Below are 20529 nucleotides of genomic sequence, written 5' to 3'. Positions count from 1 at the left end.
TGTTTACACGCCTGTCTTCCTTGTGGAAAAAACTGTTAGTTTATGGTTCAGTGTTCACCTCCTTTTATTCTTACGATTTAAGAGTATCTTTGAACTTTTAATGCTCAAAACACTAGAGACGTAGCAAGAATTTTGTTCTGGTTAACCAGTGAAGAATAGTGAGAAAAATATTTTAATAAATTGGTGAGAATAGAAGATAATAAAGTGAATTAATATGGCAAGAAATACATTATGGCGTAGGATTATGTCGGTTTTCTAAATTCTTGAGGTTTTTAAAATACTACTGCCCTTTCTAAGCATGTATTCATGGAACACAGGTAGTGTATGTTGGGAGGGGGGTGATAGTTTTGTTTCACTTTCTATTTTATCAGGACATGTAAAAGACTTCTTTTTCCTACCTCCGTGAGGTTTGTTTATGCTTGGCAGTCGTGTTTTCCACGTACTACATCCCTTCCTTGTCGTAGACTATTTGTAGCTGCTGTGACCAAGAACTTGACCACAAATGTGAAGTGTAGGTCGTGTTTTAATTCTTATTGTCCAGCCTGTGAACCGGCAAATGCAAGTTCAGTTAACTTCTTCTAACACTGGCATTCAGTAGTACTCATCTAGAAGCCTGAAGTAGTTTTCATTTCCATTATACCGTGTTTAATGGAACTTAAATAGACTAATCCTTTCCCCCCTAAAGTATACACCTGCTTGACTGTAAATCTCATTTAAACTTGTTACATTTGCAAAAAAAAAAAAAATCTGAGGGAAAAGGTGCTTGAAATCAACACCACACTTACAGCAAGGAATTATTTTTGTCTCCATCCTCCTGTAAACTGTTTTCCGATATATTTGTCTCTGTAAGGTCAGAGAAGTGCATTCTGCTAGAAAGCAGAACAGGTAAGTGGAAGCAAGTGTGCTGCAAGCAACATAAACCAAAGTGATTCATTTAAGGCATCATATTTTGGGGTTTCGATGGTTACCAAATAAAAAGTATATAGACTTGTAGCAGTATAACACTTGAATTCATAATCCTAGTGTAAATCTAAGGGTTTGTTATCTTTATGCATTTTTACTGCTGAAAAATCATGACCAGGAAACGTTTGAGATCACTGGAGGCTTCACGTAGTCTTATTGCCAGAGCATCTGGTCTCTAGTGTGGTCTAACTGGGGTAATCATAGAATCACAGAATGGTTTGGGTTGGAAGGGACCTCAAAGATCATCTAGTTCCAAACCCCCTGCCATGGGCAGGGACACCCTCCACTACACCAGGTTGCTCAAAGCCTCCTCCAACCTGGCCTTGAACACTTCCAGGGATGGGGCAGCCACAACTTCTCTGGGCAACCTGTTCCACTGCTTCACCACCCTCTGAGTAAAAAATTTCTTCCTTAGATCTAATCGAAATCTCCCCTCTTTCAGTTTAAAGCCATTTCCCTTTGTCCTATCACTACATGCCCTTGTCAAAAGTCCCTCTCCAGCTTTCCTGTAGGCCCTCTTTAGGTACTGGAAGACTGCTATAAGATCACCCCGGAGCCTTCTCTTCTCCAGGCTGAACAGCCCCAACTCTCTCAGCCTGTCTTCATAGCAGAGGTGCTCCAGCCCTCGGATCATCTACATGGCCTCCTCTGGACTTGTTCCAGCAGCTCCATGTCCTTCTTATGTTGGGGACTCCAGAGCTGAACACAGTATTCCAGGTGGGGTCTCACGAGAGCAGAGTAGAGGGGCAGAATCACTTCCCTCGACCTGCTGGCCACGCTTCTTTTGATGCAGCCCAGGATATGATTTGCTTTCTGGGCTGCCAGTGCACGTTGCCGGCTCATGTTGAGCTTCTCATCCACCAGCACTCCCAAGTCCTTTTCTTCCGTGCTGCTCTCAATCCATTCTCCGCCCAGTCTATAATGCCACATAGATTTTAGCAGGAGGACTTCAAAGGCTTCCTTGGGTTGGTGGAATTGGTAAGGGTTGCTGCTTTGCCATTTCTTGTTTGGCCGGTTGTTTTTTGGGGGGTGACTTCTTCAGAACCGGGTTTGTGTGACAAGTTTATGTAAATACGTGTTCTCTTACAAACTGGGTAAAATTAAGGTATATTAAATAGCATCCTACAGTTTTTTTCTGATTTAGCCTTTGGAGAGATCCCATTCTGAACAATTGCCATGGGGAGCAGAACACCACCAGTGGTACTTGATCTGCTTGAAGAGTATCTGTGTCTTGATGACGTTCTCTTCAGCCTTCCTTCAGGCGTTGCATGCTGTCAGCTGAACTTCGAGCCGTGCCGAGGAGGGCGGTTCTGCAGGTATAACATGAGCTCTCAGATAACAGAATCTTCAAAACCCACAGATCAGGGTTCATCCTCTGCCTTAACACCTTTCTTCTGAATTCATAAACAGAAAAAACTGGAAGAATTCTTTAAATTTATCAGAGTTTCATTTTCTGCTCTTAAAGATAGGCCCTTTTTTCTCTTAGACAAAAAATGTTCTCGTTTGTTTCATTTAACTGTATTAACAACAATAATAAAGTAATAATTGAGCAAACACAAAAGATTTCTGGAAAACTATTCAGTTGCCTTGTGGCAGTGCACTTAATTACCATTAAATTATCTCTTGTGTCTCTTCCATTTAATATTTGTTCAGACTTTTTCCTTAGGAGGTTGTGCAGCTCGTGCTGAACCTCTTGCAAAATCCTTATCTAATCTGCACGACCGTTAGTTCATGCATCGATCTAATGCCATCTCAAAGAGAACAGTCAAGAAAAATTAAAGGTAGTAAGAGGAGTTCTCATTAGTATTCTGAGAGTAGAAATTGAAACTGCTTTTTTTTTTTTTTTCCTTAGACTTACTGAAATTTAAAGAAGAATGTGTGTGGACAGGTTTCTGAAAAAAGCAAGATAAAATTAATTCCTTCTATCAATTTATTACCTTTACTGTCTATAATAGGACACTGCTCAGTCTAATTAGACCACAAGATTATGGCCATAGGCTTCCTGAAGTTTATAATTTCTTTATATACCTTCCAAATTTTAAACACAAAAATAAATAGGTGTGTATAACGTATACATGGTGCTTCGTGATAATCAAGTGCAGCTATTAATCTCGATGCGAAGATGTCAGGGCTGATTTTGTGAACACTGCTATTAGTCACTTGTAGGCACTGGATTAGGGTATTTTTTCTGTTTTCGTCTCATTTCTTAGGTGAATGAAAACATTTTTATCCCACTCTTCAGGTTGAGTAAAGCAGTGAGTTTGAAAGACTTGAAACTTCGTGTTACTGTACTGAGGAACTTCAGAACCAGCACCCTCCTGCACCCCCACCCCCCCAATAAGTAAGCAGGGGAGAGCCTCTGTTGGCTGAAACGTGAGGTGGAAGGAATATATGTAATTTACTCCACCTTTATGAAATATCAGTGTTTGTCCATCTCTTTTGGATTGGGATGTGCCAAAAACCTCCTTTTTTTTCTGCTTGTCACTGGCAAAATTATGCACTGGAGGAGGCAACTGTCTGCATTATGGTGAAAATGCCTCACTTTTGTCTTGCAAATAAGCTGAGAATTTTCACAGTACTTACTTTTTCTTCCAAATTGTTGGCATTGGGAGTGTGTTTGAAATTTTCTTAGTCAAGTTCTGGTGCCTGTAGTTGCGGAGTCAAACTGGGAAAACGTGACTGGAATTTCTGAAAGCTCACACGCTGGAGGGAAAGAGGAAAAAAGACTCCAAACTTTAAATGTTTGGGTAATGTTGCTTATTTATTTATGGCATAGTAGTTACTTGAGGCTAGCAGCATTTTAAAATATGTTTGCATGAAACTGAAGATGTTCTTAAGCTGTTTAGTTTCACAAATGAAGTACTTTGGTACTGGGATCTACAAGGCAGTGAGCTGTGAAGATAAATGCATACAAATTTGATCATGATATACTAGTAGCCTCAAATTAGCATAGTTTCTGCAAGAGGGAGTGTTCTATATGTCAGGACTGAAAAAACGCTTTGCTACAGTCAGTTCTTTTTGGTGTCTGAGTGCCTCAAGGAATAGGTGGGTAACAGCTCTGAAATTTCCTGGTGATGCAAAATTGTTGAAATGGTTCAAAAAATTAAATGTGTAGCTTAAATAAAAAAAGTAAATACAAGTGAACTAGCCAATGGATATTTGATTTGGCTGGATATAAGGTAGGCTAGCTAATGGATTTCGTAAACTGGAATGGTCACACTCAAAGAGTTGTGGTCAATGGCACAACGTCTACATGGAGACCAGTGTCAAGTGGTGTTCCTCAGGGGTCTGTTCTGGGTCCAGTGCTGTTCAACATCTTTGTCAGCGACATGGATGACGGCATTGAGTGCACCCTCAGTAAGTTTGCTGATGACACCAAGCTGTGTGGTGCCGTGGACTCACTTGAGGGAAGAGATGCCATCCAGAGGGACCTTGATAGGCTTGAGAAATGGGCCAGTGCTAACTGCATCAGCTTCAACAAGTCAAAAGGCAAGGTCCTTCACCTGGGTCAGGCCAATCCTAGGCACAAATACAAACTGGGCACAGAGTGGGTTGAGAGTAGCCCTGAAGAGAAGGATTTGGGGGTGTTTATGATGAGAAGCTCAACATGAGCCGGCAGTGTGCTCATGCAGCCCAGAAGGCCAACCGCATCCTGGGATGTATCAAGAGAAGCGTGGTCAGCAGGTCAAGAGAGGTGATTCTCCCCCTTTACTCTGCTCTTGTGAGACCCCACCTCGAATACTGCATCCAGTTCTGGTGTCCCCAGCATAAGAGAGACACAGATCTATTGGAGCGTGTTCAGAGGAGGGCCACAAAGATGATCCAGGGGCTGGAGCACCTCTGCTACGAAGACAGGTTGCGGGAGCCGGGATTGTTCAGCCTTGAAAAGAGAAGACTTCGGGGGGACCTAATAGCTGCCTTCCAATACCTGAAGGGAACCTACAGGAAGGCTGGGGAGGGACTTTTTACAAGAGTGTCCACTGATAGGACAAGGGGAAATGGGTTTAAGTTGAAGGAGAACAGATTTAGATTAGATCTTAGGAAGAAATTCTTCAGTACGAGGGTGGTAAGACTTCGGAATAAATTTCCCAGAGAAGTTGTGGATGCCCCCTCCCTGGAGGTGTTCAAGGCTAAGTTGGACAGAACCTTGAGTAGCCTGATCTAGTTGAGAGGCGTCCCTGCCCATGACAGGGAGGTTGGATTAGATGATCTCTAAGGTCCCTTCCAGCCTATGCCCTTCTATGATTCTATGAATGTTGGGTTTTTAGGTGAAGTAACTTGACCTATGCATGAAGGTGAGTTCTCAGAAAAAAAGACAGAAGAATGAAAGGAAAGCTTGTGTTTAAAGTACGTCTGAAGTTCATTAAACCTCAGTACGGATGATATAAACGAGAAGTAAATTGATGGTCGTTTATTTTAATTTGGTACGTTTCTGGAATACAGGCATTCATATAAGAACTGAACTCACGTAGAATTTGCATTTTCAGTTTGTTTCTTACTTTTCAAATATCCCCATGTAGGCTTGGAGACGAAGAGTGCTGTTCTGTTGTTTGCCACTGTGAGTATTGCAGAGGTTATTTATGGTCATAACACAGGAGCCTGGAAATTGCAGTCCTGGTTTTAAACGCTCTGAATTTGTGTCTGACAGTTTGAATGCAGGACAGGTTTCATGTCCTTACTGATGGACAGAAGTTCTAATTTTCTGTTTAACTTGTTACATTGTGCCGTTTGTGAAGGCGTCCAGGTGGTTATGAGTTACACAAAACCTTGGATATAGAAGATTTTCTCTTAGAGAAATACTATGCTATTCTGCAGGAGAATGAAGAGTAATTGGAAATTGACACCAGTTGGGATAAGATACTACTCAAGATCTCTGTGGTTTTTGTCTTGTTCCCAGAAGTGCCCTTTCCAGGGAAGCTACTTCCCACTTTGGCACATGGTAATACTGAGCAGTACAGGCTGCTCAGAAATGCCCAACCTTCTGAATCGCCAAATTTCTTGAAAATGCCTCCACACTTTGTAATGGCTTTTGAGTACCAGAGAGATCAAGCTTCTGGAGAGAGTGCAGTGAAGGGCCACAAAGGTGATGAAGGACCTGGAGCATCTCTCCTATGAGGAAAGGCTGAGAGAGCTGGGACTGCTCAACCTCAAGAAGAGAAGGCTCAGGGGGACCGTACCAATGTCTATAAATACCTGAAGGGAGGGTGCAAAGAAGATAGATCCAGGCTCTTTTTAGTGGTGCCCAGTGCCGGGACCAGAGGCAGTGGGCACAAACTGAAACACAGGAGGTTCCCTCTGAACATCAGGAAAGTTTTTTTTACTGTGAGGGTGACTTAGAGTACTGGCACAGGTATTCCAGGGAGGTGGTGGAGTCTCCATCATGGGAGATACTCAAAAGCCGTCTGGACATGGTGGGCAGCTGGCTCTAGGCGGCCCTGCTTGAGCAGGAAGTTGGACCAGGTGACTCCCAGAGTGCCTTCGCTGGGTGATTCAGATGGGAGAACTCTTCAGTCACTTCATAATATTAGGCAGTGTTTTACACCTAGTGCTAAAGACTGGTACCTTGAGTTCCCCCTGAGTTCTCCAATGCCATCTTTGCCAAGTTTTTCAGCTGAATGGAGTGTATCTGCCATATCTCTTAAATAAATAGATAAGATGATATGTACTGTGGGTACACAGAATATGTGTGGTCATATAACTGACAGTTCTCTCTAATTTATACGTGGTTGTTTGTAAATGTTTTGGTCAATTAGAAGATGTTTAATCCATTAGAGCAACGACTGTGTGCGTGGCTTACACGTAGGACTCTGCACTTGAGGACCTTCATGGTTTTGAATGAAAAGATGGAATCAAAACATCTTTACTTCCTGGAAGGTGCATCTCTCTCCCAGTTCATACCACTTACAGCCATTGTAATTACCAGATTATAGAGTCTGTAGTTTTGGGGGGGGGGCTTCTGTTTTTTAACCTTTAATCAGATAGATCTTTGTAAATGTTGCCAGAAAAACTCAAATAGAATGCTGTTTCACATGAGAAGTTATTTTTTTAATTGTAAGCACAATGAAGAAAAGGACTATTATTATTTCTGTGCATTCTAATTTGTGTATTGCCGCCATGGGAATACGGAATGACCGTTTGCGTGTGTGTTTACAAATTGCAAACCGTATGATGCTGAAGGACAGTTATTTCTTCTCCTGTCTCTCTCAGTATGTGTGGGAGCTGAATGGAGAAGAGTGAAAAGCTTATTGTTTTGTCATGTGGAGTATCCGGATGCATGAAGCTTTCTCCTGATGTTGCAGCTTTTGTGATAATTCATATTCTCGCTCTTTTCACAGTTTATCATATTTCTTATTTCACATCCTTCAGTAACAAAATTTCTCATGCACTTCATAACTAGGAAGGTCTCATGTCTTTGTTGCTTTGTAGTCTAGGGCTGGATCCAGCTGTCGTATTAGTGGTGGGGGAACGCTGGGGTGCATGCTCATGTGTTACTGGGAGAATGCTGACTGGAGAGAACCTCCAGCTGTTGAATCTGCTGCTATTCTTCTATATCTTTTAAATTACGGAATTTTATAGTGGTAGCAGTTTGAAAGAGTTTTTCTTACAACCTGTCATCACTCAAAAAACATGTTGTGAAGTATATTTCTTGCATAATGTATAATCTCCTCTTTGATCTGCAAGTAAGTCATGTGGATTTTTGTGATATTTCAGGACTTTCTGCAATTTTAGGGTCTTAGGCTTTAGGATCTCAATAGCACATTTCTGATTTCATAAGTTGGAGCCGTTAAAGACAAGCACCTCTGTAGAGATATGTTACTGGTAAAAAATGCCTGTTGCACAGAAGACAGGATTTGCAAAGTTCTTCAGCACTAATTCTCTCTTATTGTCTTTTTTTTTTTTTGTTAATTAACTGTATAAATTACTCCGATGTGGTGAAGTATTACCTAAAAAGTAAGCTGGCTGCCTACATTGATGTTAGTAAATAAAACAAGTCCAGGACACGTGATGAAACTTTGACTCGCCGTAGTCCATCTTGTTGAATCCTTAGCATGCTCTGTGGTACATCTTTTGCATGTGCCACTCTACCACTCTTCTAGACTGTGCCCAAGCACAGCTGGGGGATGTGACATGCCAGCAGTGGTCCAAATATGCTGGTTTGGCCCAACCATCCTCCTCAGGAGGGATGACGAGTTGGCCATAGCATTTGACCTCCTCCAGGTCAGAGCAGACTCCTTGGCCCGTTTTATTTCCTGCTGTATTATAGACTCATAGAACGGTTTGGGTTGGAAGGGACCTCAAAGATCATCTAGTTCCACCCTCCCTGCTATCTAGTTTGACTCTTGTTTCTTCTTCTTGCTAGTTCAAACATTATTTGAAGTCACTATGTAGTATGATCATAGAATCATATAATGATTTGGATTGGAGGAGACCTTAAAGGTCATCTAGTTCCAACCTCCCTGCCATGGGCAGGGACACCTTCCCAAAGATCAGGTTGCTCAAAGTCTCATCCAACCTGGCCTTGAACCCTTCCAGGGATGGGGCATCCACACCTTCTCTGGGCAACTTGTTCCAGTGCCTCACCGCCCTCAGAGTAAAGAATTTCTTCCTTAGATCCAATCTAAATCTCCCCTCTTTCAGTTTAAAGCCATTGCCCCTTGTCCTATCACTACATGCCCTTGTAAAAAGTCCCTCTCCAGCTCTGATTTTCACATACTACTCTTTTCACTTGCTGCTACTTTTATTTTCACAGTCATGCACGAACATTTGTGTATATGCATGATTAGATGCACCTACAAAACTAAAAACTCTTGACCAAGATGGTTCAAGAATACAGCGTATGTTCACATATCTTGAATGCAGGTGCGACCATCTGCTTAGCCTCCTGTGGAGATTTTGATTATATTTAATAAACATGGGTAATACTGATGCAGATAGGGAAGATTTGCCTTATCAAATTCATTGCCGTTGAAATGGGTTTCTTAAAAAAAGGGGTGGCTATTTGTGGAGAACTTGAACATAACTTCATGCACTGAAAATAGTAATTCCAAAAAAATTAAACTCAAGACGTATTTGCTCTGAAGTTGTTTGAGTAGTATTTTAGTCCGTATCGGCACTGACCTGATCTTTCTGTGATGCGTACCTACTTCTTTTGCTGTAGGTGAAAAATGACTATATGTTAGAAATAGCAGATCAAGTGGACCAGGAAATTGCTTTGAAACTAGGTTGCCTTGAAATCCGGTAAGCTGATAATTTCATTTATTATTCAACATGTTTCTGGCATAATAGATACATTAATTTTGAAACTGCTTATAGTTCATCAGTTTCTGACCAGTATAGCTGAATAAAACATCGTAAGAATTTTTGGTTAAAAAGTAGTTTGAAGAAAAACTGAATAGACTTATTGTAACCAATTTCTAGTGATTTTTAAATTACCATTAATTTTAAAATGATAATTAATTACATTTCATGCTGCCTTTTGGGTGAATTCTTTGTCTGAATAATTCAGAGGCCTGTAGAGTACAGTGAAGTATAATTTAAAAAAAAAAAATGCATCTGTGATGTTATTTAGCAAATAGTCTTGTCATTATGCGTGTATAAATCCTTCAGCCAAAGAATGTAATTAAAGGTAAATGCTACTACCTTTCCTCTCTGCATTTACTCAATTTTTAATGTGCTATTTTCAAATTATTAAATCTTAAGGTTTCTTTTGGGTGGTTTTGGTGTTCTTGTCAACTGTATAGACAGCTGGAAAAGAAAGATAAATTTATCAGATTAAGAGATCCTTGAGAGAGCTCCCAGCACAGGCTTTGAAATGCATGTTTTGGTTTTTGCTAATTTATGGAGAACTTCCAGCCTGAAGCATTTGCTTTAGTTCTGCTGTTGTCTCGCACAGGGAGATTAGGGTAGAAGTAAAATTGATAAGAAACTAATGGCAAATGTAAACTTGTTAGCAGAGAAGAAAAGTGTTCTTTGAACAGAACTTTCCAAAATAAAACAAAATACCGGCTTATGAAATTGCCCAGGTATTATAGGAGAACCTGGTGTCTTTGCTGTAAGTTTTGCTGGTGGCCCCAGAGAAAACAAAAATTCTGTATGTAACTGCAGACTCCCTACACACTTGGAAGATTGTTGGTTCCTTATTTCAAAACATGTAATGAGTATCATAATCCGTGATTATTTTGTCAGCCAAGTCCTGCTTTCCATGGTTCTCATGCGTGGCTCTTCAGAGCATCTTCATGAGCTGTTTCTAGTAGGTCACTACTAGGACTAGTAACCATAAGTGTTACTAGTCCACTTTCTCGGAGAAAACAATGAGTCCAGCCCTCTCCCAACAACAGCTACTCATTCTTGATTTATTTATTTATTATTTTGATGTGAACATGTCTGGATTGAAAATACTCATTTTCGTCATTCTGTGCTTCCTCTGGTTTTCCCTGTTAAGTGCACAGGCACGAGTGGGATACCGTTGGAGGTAGAAGGGAGCTGCTGGAGGGGGTTAGATCGCTTCTTTGGGTAGTGGTGTAGCCAAACTGGTTTGAAGTGCTTCTTAAAATGCAGTTCTGCTGTTGTCCTGTGTAATGTTCCATACTTGAAATCATTTTGTAAAATAAAAATCTGATCTAGGAGGTAGGAGAAAAATTTGCTAATATTTATATTTGAATTCATTCTACCAGTGTTTTCTAATGATAAATCTTTGAAAGATTTGACTACGTTGTTGTGTTAGTTATAGGCTGGATCATCCAATAATTGTTGCTTTCAAATATTTTTCCTGACTTCAGGAGATCCTACGGAGAGATGAGAGGCAATGCATTAGAAAAGAAGTCCAACTATGAAGTGTTAGAGTAAGTATTGTGTTCTAGCTTGAGGTTTGAACTGTTTCTTAATCAGGAACATTAAATTCAGTTCTGTAACAGAACATTTCTGTTGTAACTTTTTATTCCACGAGGTTTGTTGGAATCTTCAAGTGCTTTAATACAAGAAAAGAATGATGAAACCTATCGAGGTATGGAAGTAGAAGGAACACCTTTAACTGGGGTCCAGGGAAACAGGATTGGAATTGTTTAAACTTGACTGTGAGGATGCTTATGATTTTTTGGAATTTTGCAAATGTTTATGAGTTCATCAAGTCTAGTTCTAAGGTGATTTCGTTTCTAAATGGTTTTCTGCACATAGTGGCGTTCAGTTGTGACTCACCTGTCGTAAAGCTTGAGTTACTTGTAAATGTTTGCGGTTTTGTTTTTTCTTCCGTTTGCTCAATATGTGGATTTCCTGAATCTTGCAGTTAGCAAATTTATTATTTGTTTGTGTGACACAAATTTTAAGAAGACTAAGAAGCATCCCCTACGCTGAAAGTACTTCAGTTACTTAATCATGTTGTACAGTAGATGGCTTCATTCCAAACAATCCAAAGTCCTTTAGAAGCTTCAGGGATTGCAAACTGGTTCTGTTTGTATTAATTTAGTGGAACAACGTTTCATACATACACACACCAACAATCTGCTCTTCACTACTGGTGTCTTTGTGAAAAGATGCTGTACAGTTTAACATAAAATTGGGATAAAAGGTTGGTGTAGCAGTAAAGTCTATTTTTTATTTGTAATAAAACGTGCTTTTAGAGGGGTGAGATTAGAGAATTTGGAGGTGGAATATAAGATTTTTTTCAACACTGAGTAAGTTCACAAGGATTTGTGAGGGAACTATATTATTTGAATAGGTAAAGATAACTTTAATGAATTGCTTTCTTATTTATATAGTGCTGCTATTTATATAGTGCTTCTCTACCTGTTACAAATTTTTAAAGCTTTGGGTTTTTTTGAATTAGGGGTTTTTTGAAGGACTTTAGTTTTTTTGCCAGTAGTAGAAATATCCTGGTGGAGGAACCGCAGAGAAAGGACTAATAAAGACTAGCAGGATGGGCAGAGAGACAAGGCTAAAAGTTATTATAGAAAAGATTTGAAAGTACTGTGACCTGGAGAAATTCTGATCCCATTTCATCCTCTTCAGGGAAAAGGGAGCCTGTGAGTTACAGTGGTTGCAGTTGACACATGTTCCCACAAGAACTTGAGAAAGGTATTTTGAAGTCAGTTATTTAGCAGCTCCAAGGCTACAAACATCAGTAATTAGGTTATCAACTTTGGAAACAATGAGACAAAGGAAACAAGGGTCGTAACAGATGACACAAAATATTAATTAATAATTGTAACAGGTGAGAGTTCCTGGAGGACTCAGTATGGAGCTGCTTCCAGTTTAACACTGACTTGTTTCTTTCAATGCATGTGTTTTCCAAGCAGTAACTGTTTTGATAGGAAATAATTTCCTGCTGTGAAAGACAAAGTGAAGCAAAACTCTAATATGCAAAATCTAACAGCTTAATGCCATGCAAAATCGGAAATGTAGAGTTGTGCACTTGGAGATTTTATTTTTTTGAGGGGGGAGGAAGCAAAGTGTGTTTTGTATGGGATTCGGCTGGAAGAGATGAGGGATTAAAGCACCTTAAGTGGTCATAGATAATTATAAGCCAGTAAGAGTCTGCAAAATGTGCCAGCCATCCTCAAAATGTACTAATTTGATCTTGCCACCTTAATAACCTATAAAGGTTTATCTACACAAGTAATATTTATTTCTGAAGTGAGTTTTTTTTGTTTATTTGGGTTTTTTTTTGCTAGTTTTAGTGCATTATGAGGCACTTAACCAGCTGAGTGCAATTTTTAAATGGCACTTTCTTGCATTTGGTGTGATTGCTTCTAGCCTGTCTTTGTCAGATGTCTATTTGATATATATTTGTCTTTGATCAGATTTTCATACAAGACCAAATCTGCATGGGAAATAGTAGATAGAATCAAACTGCTAAGTAGCCTTTAATAGTTGTGCCTTCATGTAATGAAAGAAGAATTTTTTGGTAATGAATGTGAAGTCTGTTAGCACAGAACAGGGATAATTACAAGTACAAAAATGGGAGCTATATGAAGGAACAGCTGCAGCCACGATTTTGTAAAAAGCATGTTGAAGTCCATTATGTTAATCTAACATTATTTTTTGTTGTAACTTCAGTTGAGATAAAAACCAGAAATAAAGATATATGTTGCCTAAAGCTGCTTATTGTTATATGGCAAGCGGTATCATCTATCTGTAGTTGTTATTTTATTAATCCTGTTGAAGTTTATGCATTTAAAAAGATACATTTACATTTAAGCCCACAAGTAGGGTAGAGAAGCTGGGGTTAAATACAAAACCATAATAGAACTGTATGAACCAGGACCTCGCTACTAATTGTCATATATTGTCACTAATTGTCTCTTACTGGCAATCAGAAAACAGATGTCTGAGTTCTTAATCTGGAGGACTGAGTTGGTGTGTGCCCCCACGCAGTGCAGCTGAGGAGGGGAGGGAAGGAGGTTGTGGGATTGTGTGTTTAAAACTGTTTGTATGTTCCAATTTCAGTGCTTTTTTTTTTTTTCAGAAATTTTTCAGAATTTTATTCTCATATTTATAGGTACCCATGTTGTTGACCATGGCATTAAATCTGTATGCTTCTTACATTAAATTCTCCTGCAGTCAATAAAGTTACCATCTCAGTCAAACACAGGATATGCTCTATTAACAAATTTTATTAAGAGTTGAGAATTTCTTCTGAATGTGTTGCACACAGATCTGCACAAAAGGCTGCAACTCCTTTTGATAATGAATGGAATCAAATTGTGGCAGCCATGTGCTGCAGTGCTGTTAAAATGAGTAACACTGGAGTAATGTAGGGTGCTTCGTTTTTGAAAACACCATTTCTCTCTCAAAAGCTTAATGCTAAACTAATATATTCCTTGTCAAAATGTCTTTGCATGTTATTTAGATGGTAATAGTGTGTTAGATTTATTTAACTGTGTGGGATGATAAACCGCATATAATTTGCATTTGAGAAGAAATGCATCAAAGGAATTAACACTTAGGAAAGTTTTCTAATCTTTCAGCTTACTGTCACTGCACAGATGCCAGTGTTCACTGCTGCACGTGACCGTTCTGCACCTCTTAGTTGAGGATGTTTCTAGTATACTACTTGTCTTCAGAGAGCTTTACACATACCCTGTTTCATTCTTTGAGTCAGCTTTTCGTATTGACTTTAATATTGACTCTCTTCTTGTGCCATTAGTTAGCAGTAAATACAGACTGTATATCTCAGGCTCGCTAATGGCTCTTTTTTTTTTTTGGCCAAATGTAAGAATTTCAAATGTGTATCTGTTTATGTTCAAAGGAAGCAGTCATGGAAGGTTTGATTTCATACTCATTTCAGAAGCAGATAAGAGTTTGTTTAGAAGAGATCATAACCTCTTATTTAAAGGACAAAAGTTAGTAACACCTTTGAGAGGCAAGGATATAAGTCCTTTTCCTATTCACATTTTTATTTCCGTTTTTCTTTTTTCTTATGCAGATTTTCTGCTAGTGCTATAAAAGTAGTTCACGGTCATGCAATGTTTGTTATACCTGATTGTATGATCCTATGCCTCTGGGTTTCAAACTAGGGCTGCAGCCCTATTTACAAGTGTGAAGGTGAAATTGGTGAAATTCAGTTTGCAAAATCCAAGCTTACAGACAGAATTAGGATCCTGATTTACAGATGCAAAAAGTAAGATTACTTGCAGTGAAAAGCTGGGAATTTTAACATTCGATACTCACTATGAGCAAAAAGTGACAGCAGAAATTAAAAAAACCCTTCAATTATAGTGCTGCAAAGGGTAAAACAGTAGTGGAATGGCAGTCAATGTGCTTACTGAGGTGATATCATGAGAAATCCTTTTCTTTATCTTGTATTTCCTACTCAATTCTAATAAATGTTTGTTAGAAATTGCAGTTTTCATGTTGTTTGCTTCTCACCTGACTACATGCTGTAAGAATATTTTTTTCAATATTCTTTAAATTATTAAAACACGTACAAAGAACAGTTTTTATTCTCTAAACTTCTCTGTGCCCAAGCCACCATTTCAAATAATACTCTTTCCATGCCAGGTACCTGCCATAAATGCACTATCCTTTTGAGTTGTTTAAACTAGGAGATACTGCTATCCCAGGGTTGCTGTGGAGCAGCTGTGGTTAGCATATTAATGGTACTGTGTTTGTTCCTCTGAGATTGTCAAGCACCTTACTATGAAAATCACTTACTATATTGCATGTGCTAGTTAAAAAAAAAAAAAAAAAAAAAAATCAAAAAACACCCACACACACACAAAAAAAACCCAACAAAACCAAACCAAACCCATAACACCACCCTGAAAAAGAGCAACATAATATAGGATGATGTTTTTTGTATTAATGCTTTGTGTATTTTTTATTTCAGGAAAGATGTTGGTTTAAGACGTTTTTTTCCGAAGAGTTTACTAGATTCAGTGAAGGTAATTCTAGTTCCAGTCAATTACATACTACTACTAAAAAAAAAAAGTGAGAGAAATCTGAAAATTGCATTATTGTTTTCACCATATAGTTGTAAAGGAATTGCTGTGCGGTTGTGCTGGTAGAACTAAAATAATAGTGATTTACATGGCCTTGACCTCTGCCTCTCAAACTTGGTGAACAGAAGTTCAAAACGAGTCCTCAGATCCTTTAATATCAAATAACTCCCCTGCCAAGAGAAATGAGACTTCTGGAGAAAGAGGAAGGGGACCTGTAAGAAACGAGCATGTTTTCAGTGGCGGCTCGATAAACCATATTCTGCCTTTATTGCTCAAGACTCTGTTCGACTCATACAAGGAATATTTCCAGTAATTTCCACTTGTGTTAAGTCTAGAAGACTATAAACATTAGTTGAATCTCACTTCCATTGAAGTCTGTATGTTCCCAGAGTAAAAAAATGCAAATTTTTCTTGACATGTTTTGGAAAAGGGGATTAAGAATGGTCACCAACTATTTTTACAGCTATAGCTGTCTTGGTATGAATGTCTTGGTAAAATATCTTGTACCATTCATATGTGAAAGTAGAAATCATAAATTGGTGTTTCAGTACTAGCTTTGGTAAGCAGTGACTTTTTTACAGAAATAATACAATTCAACTTCAGATTTAGAAAGCTTCTACATTGTGATTTAAATGGATAAACAGAAGAGGTCTGTCATGAAGGAGCTTTGTTTCGAAAGACTTTTGAAAATCAGGAGCTAATGGACTCAAGTGGATTTAAGTAATCCCTCTGCATTTTAATTTAAGCAATTATCTGACACTGTATTCTCTGCTAAAGGGAGAAATTGCGGTGAAAGGCTCCACACGACAAAGAATTAATAACTATCTCAAAAATGATATTACAGAGCCAGAAAACTGACCAACAAAGAAAACTGCTCTTTAGAAATCATGAAACGGCAAGAATTGCCAGAAGGTGACACTGAGTAGAACCTTGCAAAGACAAAAAATGTTGGACATACGAAGAGGAAGAATGGGTCTGCTTTTGAATGAAAGTGAAATCCCTATTAAAAATAATCTAGGATTGGTTCAAATGATTAAATGACTCACTTTTTGAAGACCAGTGATTTTGAACTGGCAAGCAAAGGAGGGCTCCTGATGGTCATGAAATATAAAATTAATTATTTCTCTCTATTAGTGCAGTAAAGCTTAGAGTGTAGTGCAATAGTGATCAAATTTGTTGATGTTAGGTACTTGGGAGATGCCAGCTCTACAGAGGATATTGCTCTGTATATAAGAAGACTAGAAGGCTGGAAAAATGAAAATTAAAATATTTAACAGTGTAAATTATGAGGTGATTTACAGGGGTTTAAAAACACAAAGTGCAACTTTATTTGGAGAGCTTATTAACTAAAGAAGTCAGGAGTTTAAAGACATCTCTGTGTTAGCAGATCACAGTGTCTGTAAGACATAACGTTTTAAAAGAAAGCAAGGGCTGTCCCAGGAGGTGTCTAGGGAGGTTTCTCCAGGAGGAAACATTGAAGTTATCTCTGCATTGAAGTTATCTCGTGCTCTCTGTATGTGGGTATGTCAAGTATGGAAAGACCATAGGGGAAAAAAAATTAAAATCTACTGACACTTTGGGGGATGGAGGGGTGCAAGGAAATGGATGTAAGCCAGGTTGTGTTTGGTTTGCAAATTAGGAATCTTCCCTGTCACTCTAGAGCATGCCTTGAGCAAAAAAAAAGATTGTTCTTGGGAAATATTTTAGTATTTTAAGAGCAAATTTTCAGTGTGTTTCCCTTGAAGTTGTCATTTGCAGATATTTCTCATAAATGGCTCTCTTCTGTTACGGAAGAAGTGTGTTTCTCTAACTGGCTTCCGATGTTTCTACCTTATTAATGATCTCAAGGTCTTCTTAGTGGACTTAAAAGAGCCCAATAGCATGCCATTATCCATGGAAGTCCAGATGATGCTGAATGAGGCCAGGAGAGCAAACTGTGGGCAGAATAAAGTGTTTTTCAACAACTGAGTGCCTGAAATACTTGGTACAACTTGAGCTACCAGATTTTTTTTCATTGCTTCTGGTATTTGTCAGGCATTCAGTTAAGGCTAAGGCCTTCAGTTCCCTTACCATTGGTTTTCTCTGTAAAAAGGTGGATAACAGAAGGGTCCCATGTAGTCTGTCTGAGTCCTATCAAAGTCTGAGGCAGCTCTGGGTGCAGTAGGGAGGTTTCCTGACTGACAGATGCTTTCTTTATCCTACCCAAGTATCTGCAGCCTGCTAGAGCAATGATCCACCTGATGGTAGAAGGTTCTGCTCAAGTGACACCATGGTTTGAAGTGACACCAGAATGGCAGATGGCTTTGTTAATGTCCTGACATAGAGTTCATGTTCTGAGCTGAGGGGGTTTTTCAACCCATAACTCCATCACTGCAAAACTGATCCTCGTTTTGCGTGTGAATATATAGCACCGTTGGATCACTGCTAGCAGAGTAACTCTTTTCTGAACACTCCTTTTAAAAAAAGCTCTTGACTATTTCAAGTTCTGAGTGGTTTTTAAATTTTATTGCTCCCTAATTTGACTGGAAGTGCTCACAACGACAGGAAGTTTGTATTTGTGCAGTGCCTGGAGCCGTTACAGGCAGCATCAAAGAATGAAGAGTTTTAATGCTGGTACAATAGGACATTCTGGTATGTTTTGGGAGAGGAACAATGGTAATTCCTGTCTTAACCTTGACATATTGCAAAAATAAGCATGGTTTTGCCTTCTGTCATTGTTGTTCGTTGGAAGATATATTAGAAATGGGTATTATTAAGGTTTTTTTAAGTCCATCCAGTCACTTCAGACACTGGTCAAGCTTTGGCAAAGGGAAAAAGAATAGATGTGTCTGTGATTTTGACATTTTGGCACTATGTGACGTAACCAGTGGGTCGCTGACTCCACACTGCTCACAGTGCATGCCTGCGCGCTTACGATCGGGGCAGGTGAGGAGAACATACTGCACTTTTGCCTAGGTGAATTCTAGAGTTTAGAAACATGTTTTTATTCACGATTCTCATTTGCTTGTTCAGTTTTGGGGCATGTTAAAGAGATTGTTTCTCAGATTCCGTTTTTATTATGATATGGGTGGCAGCCTTCCCAGGGATTATGTTATCTACAGGCAGATACTTCACTTTTCATAGGTCTTAGTTATTTTATACATTTTTTTTTTTAAATGCAGTAGTTTGAAAGCCCGCTTGTATCCTCTACATGATTCATTTTTCAGGATGTGTAATTAGGTGTCTTGCTCTATCCCACTGTCCCAGATGTTGGGAGGATGGTTTGTGCTGCTCTAAGTGGTTATTTCGACCCTGAAAACAGTTAATAAAATCATAGAATCATAGAATCATAGAATGGTTAGGGCTGGAAGGGACCTTCAAAGGTCATCTAGTCCAACCCCCCTGCAAGGAACAGGGATATCTCCAACTAGATCAGGTTGCTCAGGGCCTTGTCCAACCTGGCCTGGAACGTCTCCAGGGATGGAGCATCCACCACCTCTCTGGGCAACCTGTTCCAGTGTTCTACCACTCTCATAGTAAAAAATTTTTTCCTAATATCCAACCTGAACCTACCTCCCTCTATTTTAAAACCATTACCCCTTGTCCTATCACAACAGGCCCTCCTGAACAGCCTCTCCCCATCTTTCCTGTAGGCCCCCTTGAGGTACTGGAAGACCGCTATAAGGTCACCCCGGAGCCTCCTCTTCTCCAGGCTGAACAGCCCCAACTCTTTCAGCCTGTCCTCATAGGAAAGGTGCTCCAGCCCTCTTATCATCTTCGTGGCCCTCCTCTGGACCCTCTCCAACTGGTCCATGTCCTTCTTATGTTGGGGACTCCAGAACTGGACGCAGTACTCCAAGTGAGGTCTCACGAGGGCAGAGTAGAGGGGGAGAATCACCTCCCTCGACCTGCTGGCCACGCTCCTCTTGATGCAGCCCAGGACGCGGTTGGCCTTCTGGGCCGCAAGAGCACATTGCCGGCTCATATTGAGCTTCTCGTCCACCAGTACTCCCAAGTCCTTCTCCTCAGGGCTGCTCTCGATCCAATCACCACCCAGTCTGTATTTATGCCTGGGATTGCCACGACCCAGATGTAGGATCTTGCATTTGGCCTGGTTAAACTTCATGAGGTTGGTACGGGCCCACCTCTCCAGCCTGTCGAGGTCCCTCTGGATGGCATCCCTCCCTTCCAGCGTGTCGACGGCACCACACAGCTTGGTGTCATCGGCGAACTTGCTGAGGGTGCACTCCATGCCACTGTCCACGTCACCGACAAAGATGTTGAAGAGGGCCGGGCCCAACACGGACCCCTGAGGGACGCCACTCGTGACCGGTCTCCACTTGGACATTGAGCCGTTGACCACTACTCTCTGAGTGCGGCCATTGAGCCAATTCCTTATCCACCGAGTGGTCCATCCATCAAACCCATGACTCTCTAATTTAGAGAGAAGAATGTCGTGCGGGACAGTGTCAAAAGCTTTGCACAAGTCCAGGTAGATGACATCCATTGGTCGACCCTTGTCCACCGATGCTGTCACCCCATCATAAAAGGCCACCAAGTTGGTCAGGCACGATCTGCCTTTGGTGAAGCCATGTTGGCTGTCACCCACCACCTCCTTGCTCTCCATGTGCCTTAGCATGGTTCCCAGGAGAATCTGCTCCATGACCTTGCCAGGCACAGAGGTGAGGCTGACCGGTCTGTAGTTGCCCGGGTCCTCCTTGTTCCCCTTTTTAAAAATGGGGGTTATGTTCCCTCTCTTCCAGTCATCGGGGACCTCGCCAGACCGCCACGACTTCTCAAATACAATGGCCAGTGGCTTGGCAACTTCATCCGCCAGTTCCTTCAGGACCCGCGGATGGATCTCATCAGGTCCCATGGACTTGTGCACCTTCAAGTTCCTCAGATGTTCTCGAACCTGGTCTTCAAGTACAGTGGGCGGTGGTTCATCCTCACAGTCCCTGCTAGTTCTTTCCACAGCTTGGGTGGTAAGACAAGAGGCTTTACCATTGAAGACTGAGGCAAAAAATTCATTGAGTACCTCAGCCTTCTCTATGTCCCGGGTAACCAGAGCACCAGTATCCTTCCGGAGGGGGCCTACATTCTCTTTGGACTTCCTTTTGTCCCCTATATACCTATAGAAGCATTTCTTGTT

General features: G+C 40.3%; 1 protein-coding gene across 28 annotated transcripts in view; it reads left to right on the top strand.

Moving 5' to 3' along the window:
• The window catches only part of PTK2 (protein tyrosine kinase 2), a 167003-nt gene that overhangs the window by 65303 nt on the left and 81171 nt on the right, over positions 1–20529 (top strand). For all 28 annotated transcript variants that reach the window (XM_086608868.1, XM_086608867.1, XM_086608897.1 and 25 more), the window contains 3 exons: positions 9122–9201; positions 10743–10805; positions 15287–15341. In XM_086608868.1, coding sequence (XP_086464994.1) covers positions 9122–9201; positions 10743–10805; positions 15287–15341 — 198 coding nt within the window. The remainder of the gene's footprint in view (positions 1–9121; positions 9202–10742; positions 10806–15286; positions 15342–20529) is intronic.

The sequence above is a fragment of the Tauraco erythrolophus genome, chromosome 3 (genome assembly GCF_009769465.1).
Source record: "Tauraco erythrolophus isolate bTauEry1 chromosome 3, bTauEry1.pri, whole genome shotgun sequence".
NCBI lineage: Eukaryota > Metazoa > Chordata > Aves > Musophagiformes > Musophagidae > Tauraco > Tauraco erythrolophus.
This window is presented reverse-complemented; position numbering and strand designations above follow the sequence as displayed.